Genomic DNA, 10,034 nt, shown 5'->3' on the forward strand with positions numbered 1-10,034 from the left:
CAATGTTTCTGGTCATCTTGGTCTGAAGCTTGTTCTCTAGTTCTAGGTATGGCAAATTTCTTTTGAAGAAGGCTGCTTAGTAAATATTTAGGCTCTGTGGGCCAAAAATGGTCCTGTTAATGTATTCGTGAGTGTGTGTGTACTTAACACATTTTTTAAATGTAAAAGTCTTTCTTAGCTTGTCGGGTGTGGTGGCTTATGCCTGTAATCCCAGCACTTTGCGGGGCTGAGATGGGAGGATGGCTTGAGCTCAGGAGTTTGAGACCAACCTGGGCAACATAGTGAGACTCCGTTAAAAAAAAAAAAAAGCCATTCTTAGCTTGAGGACTGTACAAAAGCACCAATCCTTGCACTAGTAGATTCCTCATAAGGGGCTCTTGGAGACAATATTCTAGTGTTGCTGGATATAAAATCCTTGGCTTACACTTTATGTATGTTAAATAGATTACTTCATTTTCTTCTCACATAAAACATTGCAGTTGAAGTCTGATGATAATCTGATTTTTTTTTAATAGTCCACTTGGTGTTGGTCATTTTGGGTTGATACTCTCAAGTTTGCAATGTGTTTTTTTCAATATCTACTTTTTAAGTATTGTTTTTAAAAGTTTTCTTGGTTTATTTTGCTCCCTTTCATTGGTCTTCATCTGTAAGAACTGCTATTACTCATATTTTGGGTCTTTGCTCATTTTTAGTATTTGTCACTTTCTCCCTTTTATTTAAAACAAATGCAACCCTTAGTTTGATTCTGATCTTTTTCTCATTTCTTTTTAATTTTTATTGTTAATTCTTTTTGGTGTCTCATTTCTGAGTTTTCTAATTCTGATTTAGGTTATTCTTTCATGTCTTTTTTTTTTTTTTTTTTTTTTTTTTTTGACGGAGCCTTGCTCTGTTGCCCAGGCTGGAGTGAAATGGCGCCATCTCGGCTCACTGCAACCTCCTCCTCCCGGGTTCAAGCGAGTCTCCTGCCTCAGCCTCCCGAGTAGCTGGGATTACAGGCGCCCAACACCATGTCTGGCTGATTTTTGCCTTTTTAGTAGAGACAGGGTTTTGCTGTGTTGGCCAGGCTGATCTCGAACTCCTGACCTCAGGTGATCCGCCTGCTTCAGCCTTCCAAAAAGTGCTGGGATTACAGGCATGAGCCACCACGCCCAGCCTCTTGTATCATTTTCTTTTCTTTTCTTTTTTTTCTTTGAGACAGAGTCTCGCTCTGTCGCCCAGGCTGGAGTGCAGTGGCATGAACTCAGCTCACTGCAAGCTCCACCTCCCGGGTTCTCGCCATTCTCCTGCCTCAGCCTCCAGAGTAGCTGGGATTACAGGTGTGTGCCATCATGCCCGGCTAATTTTTTTTTTTTTGTATTTTTTTAGTAGAGATGGGGTTTCACCGACTTAGCCAAGATGGTCTTGATCTCCTGATCTCATGATCCGCCTGCCTTGGCCTCCCAAAGTGCTGGGATTACAGGCCTGAGCCACCACGCCCAGCCTTGTATCATTTTCTTAAAGACTTAGCTCACTCTGCAATAGGATGCAGTTTGATTTGCTTCCTGGGCACATGTTTCTGGCATGCTTTCACTGTCTGATACTGTTCTATTCTTTATTCTCTTCATGTGAAATTGGTTTTTCTAAATTTTTAGAAGGAGTGTGGTTCAGGATTGCTTTTCTGATTTCACATACTCCTTAAATGTTTGACTCCCATTGGACACTATCATCCTTCTTTCTCCACACTCACTTTTGTAAATGGTAGTTTTTTCATATAACCACCCTAAAACTCAGCTTGGCAAAGATAAAGGCAAAGGACTGTAGGGCAGTCCTATTGAAACTGAGTTCTACATCAAGCTAGTAGTCTGCCCGGAGCCTGACAGGTGTCAAACGTCACTGTTTATTTCACATTTAAAAATAAAATATACCATGGTGTCCCTGTGAGTTTGCTGTGGTTCCCTGGGACATGTTAGCTCACAGTTTGGGGATCACCATCTCAAGTGATGCCGATGTTGCTAATCAGGAGACCACACTTGGATGTTTGGCTGTTTTTTGTTTGTTTTCCCCAAAAAACCTACAGGAAGTTAAAAAAAAAAAAAAGTACAAGAAGAAAGACTTTCAAAACTTGTACTGCCAGCCGTGAAGACAGTTTCTTCCTTTGGACCCATGTACTCAGGCGGAGATCAATTAAAATGAAATTATTGAAATCAAACAGTTTGGAAACAGTTGTGTGTGTGTGTGCTTGTGGGAGCGCATGCTTGCTTGCGGATGCACACACACCTGCCGTGTTTGTTGGGAAAATTAGTATGTGTTTATTTGCTGTAGTCTAGCTTTCTTACTGGCGGGAAAAACTACTTTGAGTAGACAGGAAGGAACAAAAAAAGCATGCTTGCATCCTCATTGACCTTAATGTTCAAGGACATTTGGTGGTAAATATTTGAATTTCCTTTGTAACCTGCCACAGTTAATTTGATTGACTGCTAGTTTGAGATGTGGTTGATGAGCCTGCCAAATTTTATAACAAAAACTTTATATAATATTTACATTTATAAAATGTTTATATTTTATAAAGAAAACTTTGTATCTTTCAGGAGAGGGAAATCCAGATTGCCTTTATCATACACAGAAATTTGGACATTACTCCCAGTAAAACGTGCCCCTGATTTATACTATAATGAAAATAAAACATAGTTGACCTCTAAAAGCAATCAACTGCTTTCAAGTGAACTGCCACATAATGCTAATTAGTTGAAGATTATGCTCTATTCTCCTTAATGAATTATAAAAAGCAAAACACTAAAAATTACTTGGGAAGACAAAGTAACTGGTGCTTCCTGCATTTTTCCTTGCTCTTTGTCTTTCTAGGATCCCAGGAAATGTGGGCAACTCATGAGAAGGTAGTGCCCTGGATGGAAGTTAGCTGACCAAACTCAGCTTACTCTTAACCCCTTCTGGCCTCAGCCCCTTTTCTGGATTTTAAGAAATCCAGCAATTGATACTAGATTATAGACTATACCACTCAATGAAGTTCACAGTTCTACAGAAAGCCCAAGCCTTGATTTACACTTAACATCTAAGAGAAATGGGAAAGAATCCAGCCATTACTTTCCCCAACAGAGGGATCTGTATAGATGAAATGACCAGGGTAGCAAGCAGCCTGCTATTACCTAATTTCTCACCCAGGATTAACATTAACATGGGCTTTCTAACATTTCACTTCTTACAAACTAGTCTTTTTTTTTTTGAGACGGAGTCTCACTCTGTCGCCCAGGCTGGAGTGTGCAGTGGCGGGATCTCAGCTCACTGCAAGCTCCGCCTCCCGGGTTCACGCCATTCTCCTGCCTCAGCCTCCCGAGTAGCTGGGACTACAGGCACCTGCCACCAAGCCTGGCTAATTTTTTGTATTTTTAGTAGAGTATTTTTAGTAACACGGGGTTTCACCGTGTTAGCCAGGATGGTCTCAATCTCCTGACCTCGTGATCCGCCCGCCTTGGCCTCCCAAAGTACTGGGATTACAGGCGTGAGCCACCACGCCCGGCCACAAACTAGTCTTTTTTTTATTTTAGTCTCGCTATGTCACCCAGGCTGGAGCACAGGAGAGTGATCTCGGCTCACTGCAACCACCATGCCCTGGTTCAAGCGAGTCTCCTGCCTCAGCCTCCTGAGTAGCTGGGATTACAGGCACATACTACCACACCCGACTAATTTTTTATATTTTTGGTGGAGATGGGGTTTCGCCATGTTGGCCAGGCTGGTCTCGAACTCCTGATCTCAAGTGATCCACCCACCTCAGCCTCCCAAAGAACTGGGATTACAGGTGTGAGCCACCATGCCCAGCCTAGTCTTTTAAGTTCTTATTAAGATATATAGAAAAAGGAATGTAGATTTTGTTAAGCCATGCTCTTTTTTCTTTTTTTTTTTTGAGACGGAGTCTCGCTCTGTTGCCCAGGCTGGAGTGTAGTGGCCGGATCTCAGCTCACTGCAAGCTCCGCCTCCCGGGTTCACGCCATTCTCCTGCCTCAGCCTCCCGAGTAGCTGGGACTACAGGCGCCCGCCACCTCGCCCGGCTAGTTTTTTTGTATTTTTTAGTAGAGACGGGGTTTCACCGTGTTCGCCAGGATGGTCTCGATCTCCTGACCTCGTGATCCGCCCGTCTCGGCCTCCCAAAGTGCTGGGATTACAGGCTTGAGCCACCGTGCCTGGCCGCCATGCTCTTTTTTAAAGACTGGGTTTATAAATTACAAAGACAAATCCTAGGTTAGAAGAGGCCATCAAGATCAAGGTATTTCTACCTTAAAAGGATGAGTTTTCATTGTTAATCAGAGATTAGTTTTAATGGTAGTACTTAAATTAACTGTCCTAGTAGAAAGCTGGAACCTGGAAACTCCTTTATTCTGCCTCTGTAGAGATGGCTTTATACACCGGGCGTGGTGGTTCACACCTGTAATCCCAGCACTTCGAGAGGCCAAGGCAGGCGGATCACCTGAGGTCGGGAGTTCCAGACTAGCCTGACCAACATGGAGAAACCCCATCTCTACTAAAAATACAAAATTAGCAGGGGGTAAAGGTGCATGCCTGTAATCCCAGCTACTTGGGAGGCTAAGGCAGGAGAATTGCTTGAACCTGGGAGGCAGAGGTTGCAGTGAACCGACATCGCGTCATTGCACTCCAGCCTGGGCAACAAGAGCGGAACTCCATCTCAAAAAGACAAAAAAAAAAAAGAAATGACTTTATACATGAATATGGCAACAATTGAGCTCCTGGTTTCTGTGGACAGTAAATGTTTATCTTACAGTTGTGCTGGGCGAGAAGTCAGGAAAAGGAGCTGAATGTGTAATTGTGATTTCCTTTTCCGTAGCGTGTTCCATGGGAACCGGTACAAGCAGACTCTATAGTGCTCTTGCCAAGACACTGAACAGCAGCGCTGCCTCCCAGCACCCAGAGTATTTGGTGTCACCTGACCCAGAACATCTGGAGCCCATCGATCCTAAAGAGCTTCTTGAGGAATGCAGGGCCGTCCTGCACACCCGACCTCCCCGGTTCCAGAGGGATTTTGTGGATCTGAGGACAGACTGCCCTAGTACCCACCCGCCTATAAGGGTTATGCAGTGGAACATCCTCGCCCAAGGTATGCCCGATGCTTTTGTGCCTGTGCAGTCAAGTTTGCTGTGACTGCCTTTCTGCTTCTGCACATCCTCAGGTCACTGATGTTTTATATGGAAGGAAGAAGTGTGGGCAGATGGAGGTGTAGAAGGATAGGGTGACTAGAACAGCATGGAGAGCTCCTAGAAGAGGTTAAGACAGGGAGTCATCTGGGTTTTTTGTTGTTGTTTTTTGAGATGGAGTTTGACTCTTGTTGCCCAAGCTGCAGTGCAATGGCACAATCTCAACTCACTGCAACCACCGCCTCCCGGGTTCAAGTGATTCTCCTGCCTCAGCCTCCTGAGTAGCTGGGATTACAGGCATGCGCCACCACACCCAACTAATGTTGTATTTTTAGTAGAAACGGGGTTTCTCCATGTTGGTCAGGCTGGTCACGAACTCCTGACCTCAGGTGATCCACCCACCTCGGCCTCCCAAAGTGCTGGGATTACAGGCGTGAGCCACCGCACCTGACCTGGTTTTTACAATTAAAGCAAGTAACTCACGGTTTATTCTTTACACCTTCCATGTTTGTGGACTATCCATGAACAATGAAAGTCTGTCTACTTCCCAGCAGATCCAAATTTGAAGAACCCTGCCTTTTATTAGGCAGTTGAATGGAACAGCCTCAAACTTTCTGTTGCCCCCAGCTTTCAGTCCATAGCACCACGATACCATTTGCAGGGAAGAAGCTGGGTAACACAGAACTTTATGCAGAAAATGGCAGCTCTGTGTGGGTGGAGGTGAGTCTAGCCATATTATTCATACTCATTTATATAACTTGAGACCAAAATGATGTTGCTTCAGTTCTCTATTACTTTGTGGCCAGGCGCGGTGGCTCACGCCTGTAATCCCAGCACTTTGGCAGGCTGAGTTCGGCAGATCACCTAAGGTCAGGAGTTCAAGACCAGTCTGAGCAACATGGTGAAACCCCATCTCCTAAATATACAAAAGGAACTAGCTGGGTGTGGTGGTGTGTGCCTGTAATCCCAGCTACTCAGGAGGCTGAGGCAGGAGAATCACTTGAACCTGGGAGATGGAGGTTGTAATGAGCTGAGATTGAGCCACTGTACTCCAGCCAGGGGGACAGAGCGAGACTGCATCTCAAAAAAAAATACATATATATACGTGTATGTGTATATATATACGTGTGTGTATATTACTTTGTTATGGTAGAAAGGATTTCTTTCCTGGGTCTGCCAAATTAAAAAACAGATGTGTCAATCAACTTTATGTAGCAGTTGAGATTTTAAGAAAAACAAGGGCCTGATTTTTTTTTTTTTCATGGAAAATAAGAGGAGATTCCGTGACTTACCAATCTTTGATTCTTTTTCCATAAAATAAGTCCCATTCATTCTGAGTAGTGTCTTTATAGTCAGGGTTAAAACTAATACTTGGCGTTAAATATTTGGTGTTTTAAAAAACCAAAAAAAAATTTTTTTTAATTGACATTTATTTCTTTTGACATAGCTTAGATCCCTGGGACTGCAAAGCAGTTTCCTTAAGTAAGATCTTGATATCCTGGAATATAGTTACATGAAATAGTTCTGAAACAAAAGATCTGTTGTGTGCTTCATCCACATAGTGAGAGGTGATTTAGTTTGGATAGGGTAATACAGTTTGGACAGAGAACTACTCCAAGCTTTTGAAGCAGAGGAAGCATTCTGAGGGTGTTGAGTGATGCCAAACCTCCTGGGTACTTTGAAGTTATGGTTCTCTAAGACCTGACAGCTGACTGGCTTTTTCTTTTCAGCTCTTGGAGAAGGCAAAGACAACTTTGTACAATGCCCTGTTGAAGCACTCAAATGGGAAGAAAGGAAATGTCTCATCCTAGAAGAAATCCTGGCCTACCAGCCTGATATATTGTGCCTCCAAGAGGTGGACCACTATTTTGACACCTTCCAACCACTCCTCAGTAGACTAGGTTATCAAGGCACGTTTTTCCCCAAACCCTGGTCACCTTGTCTAGATGTAGAACACAACAATGGACCAGATGGCTGTGCCTTATTTTTTCTTCAAAACCGATTCAAGCTAGTCAACAGTGCCAATATTAGGCTGACAGCCATGACACTGAAAACCAACCAGGTGGCCATTGCACAGACCCTGGAGTGCAAGGAGTCAGGCCGACAGTTCTGCATTGCTGTCACCCATCTAAAAGCACGCACTGGCTGGGAGCGGTTTCGATCAGCTCAAGGCTGTGACCTCCTTCAGAACCTGCAAAACATCACCCAAGGAGCCAAGATTCCCCTTATTGTGTGTGGGGACTTCAATGCAGAGCCAACAGAAGAGGTCTACAAACACTTTGCTTCCTCTAGCCTCAACCTGAACAGCGCCTACAAGCTGCTGAGTGCTGATGGGCAGTCAGAACCCCCATACACTACCTGGAAGATCCGGACCTCAGGGGAGTGCAGGCACACCCTGGATTATATCTGGTATTCTAAACATGCTCTGAATGTAAGGTCAGCTCTCGATCTGCTCACTGAAGAACAGATTGGACCCAACAGGCTACCTTCCTTCAATTATCCTTCAGACCACCTGTCTCTAGTATGTGACTTCAGCTTTACTGAGGAACCCGATGGACTTTTATAAATACTTGCTTTGTCTTTTTAATCACAAGAGTCTTAACGGGATGTTTCAGGAAACAAATAGGATAAGACAATGCCAGAGGAAGGATAGAAACATGGGAAGTTTCTATCATTTCATTTTCTGTTTCCAGCATGCCCTTGGAAAATACTCCCTTTAGTTCACAGATCTTTTCAATTAAAACCTATAGCAAAAAAGGTGTTTGCACTCCAATTTTGGCTTGTATTGTTTTCTTTTCCTTAATATTCCATTTTGACCATTTAAGGGCATTAAATTGGCTTGTTTTGGTCAGGTGCGGTGGCTGCTCATGCCTGTAACACCAGCACATTGGGAGGCTAAGGTGAGAGAATCACTAGAACCCAGGAGTTCAAGTCCAGCCTGAGCAACATGGCATGAGACCCCATCTCTATTTCTAAAATAATAAATTCGGTTATTTTGAAGCTTTTTCAGTTTGAGGATGCTATAAAAACTCAGACTTGCTTGAATCTTCCATACTAGTATGTAGGAGTAATTTCTCTAAACAGCATTTTAAGTTATTTGTGGGTTTTTAAAATGTCAACAATATGCATGGCAATATTTATTTTTTATATCTTCATATAAAATTAGGTAAATAAATTATAGCATTATGAACATTTTAGAACCATGCAGGAGAAGTTATAGAGAAAGTAATTTATGGTAATTTTCATAAAGCTTTAAAATATTTTCATTTGGGCTGTAACAAAATGAGTGCAAAGGAACAATATTTAGCCTGGAGGGGCTTTTGTTATTTAAATGTCAGATTTCTTTAATACATTCTTAAAATAATCCTTGTGCTGCCTCTACGTTCCCTGTTACTGTGTTTCTTGAAGAGATTCCAATTAGTTTTCAATTATTTAATCAATTAGTTTTCATTATTGTATTGCTGTTACATATTTAAACTTTGCCATTGGAATAATATTGGTATACATTTGATATTAGTCACTTGATGTCATCATTATTTGTATTGGAATATGCTATTCACAATAGGTTATTTAGAAGCCGTATGTGGCAGTGGCCAAGAGAGTCAGTAGGACCTTCTTTTCAGAGATAGGAAACTTTCTAGAAAGCCTGTTAATGGGCTTTCATTGAAATTTCCTAAGATAGCCAGATACTGTGATTCAAAATATCTAGAAAGAAGAATGTAAAAATTAGATAACTTGGGTTGGGTGTGGTGGCTTACGCTTGTAATCCCAGCACTTTGGGAGGCCAAGGCGGGTGGATCAGTTGTGGTCAGGAGTTCGAGACCAGCGTGGCCAACATGGTGAAACCTCATCTCTACTAAAAATACAAAAATTAGCTGGGTTTGGTGGCAGGTGCCTGTAATCCAGCTACTTGGGAGGCTGAAGCAGGAGAATCGCTTGAACCTGCGAGGCGGAGGTTGCAGTGAGCCGAGACCGCACCATTGCACTCTAGCCTGGGCAACAAGAGTGAAACTCTGTCTCAAAAATAAAACAAAAAAACAAAAAACCTGGAATTCTCTTCCATCAGAAATAAAAGTACAAATTACAGGTAAAGCCTCTTCCAAACAAAATAACTTACTGGTAATAGATATTTTAATTTGTGAGTTGTAAATACATAAGATTAATAAACGGTCTTTTAAAGCTAGTGCTTTTAATGTCTTTGTAGTCCAAAAAGAATCTGGGAGTAGATTTTCTCCTTTAATACTGTTTTATCGTAATGACCCACATATATCCATTCACACACGGAGCCTTCACTGTAAAAGTGAACAAAGATAGATCTGTAGCTGCAAGTTGACGGCACTTATGCTCTCTGTGTATGTGGTAGCTGCAACAACATCCACTGAAATGGATCACTCATTCTGTAATAGAACCACTTTTAAAACAAATGAGGTTTTCAGAAGTAACATAGTATGCACACAATTTTGGGGCTACTGGAAAGAATGACAAGCATGAGAACATCTACCAAATGTAGAACTGGTTCAGATTTTAGCATGACTAATTGCTAGTCATATGTTGTTGAGAACAATACTGATTTGAATACTCACTAGTGCAGGTACATTGTTTACCTACCCCCAAATATTTCAACCTGAAGAGAAACCATGGCAGCCTTAAGTAAATCTGGAGGAGAATTAAAGTCAATGTTTGAGTTTTAAGTGTTGTCTGCCAAAAAAATTAACAGGGTATGAGTTGAGGGCAGGCATATGGGTGCATGGGCATGCCACCGGACAAAATCGGTTTTGGAAACACCAACATATGATTGGTATGTTACTATGAGTTAAGGGGATTGGAAAAAATCCATAGTGAAACTCTGAGTTATCCTTTCTAGTTATCACTGCAGGAGATTGAATCCTTCCT

At 42.3% G+C, this 10,034-nt stretch overlaps 1 protein-coding gene across 4 annotated transcripts in view; it reads left to right on the plus strand.

The window, feature by feature from the left end:
- The window catches only part of NOCT (nocturnin), a 30,932-nt gene extending 23,018 nt beyond the window's left edge, over nucleotides 1–7,914 (plus strand). For 3 of the 4 annotated variants that reach the window (XM_045391852.3, XM_074040491.1, XM_005555932.4), the window contains 2 exons: nucleotides 4,835–5,104; nucleotides 6,872–7,914. In XM_045391852.3, the coding sequence (XP_045247787.2) occupies nucleotides 4,835–5,104; nucleotides 6,872–7,707 (1,106 nt within the window). In that variant the 3' untranslated portion in view covers nucleotides 7,708–7,914. The remainder of the gene's footprint in view (nucleotides 1–4,834; nucleotides 5,105–6,871) is intronic. The other variant, XM_074040492.1, reaches the window with a different exon arrangement.
- The last annotated feature ends 2,120 nt before the right edge of the window (nucleotides 7,915–10,034 follow it).

The sequence above is a fragment of the Macaca fascicularis genome, chromosome 5 (assembly GCF_037993035.2).
Source record: "Macaca fascicularis isolate 582-1 chromosome 5, T2T-MFA8v1.1".
In the NCBI taxonomy this organism is placed as follows: domain Eukaryota; kingdom Metazoa; phylum Chordata; class Mammalia; order Primates; family Cercopithecidae; genus Macaca; species Macaca fascicularis.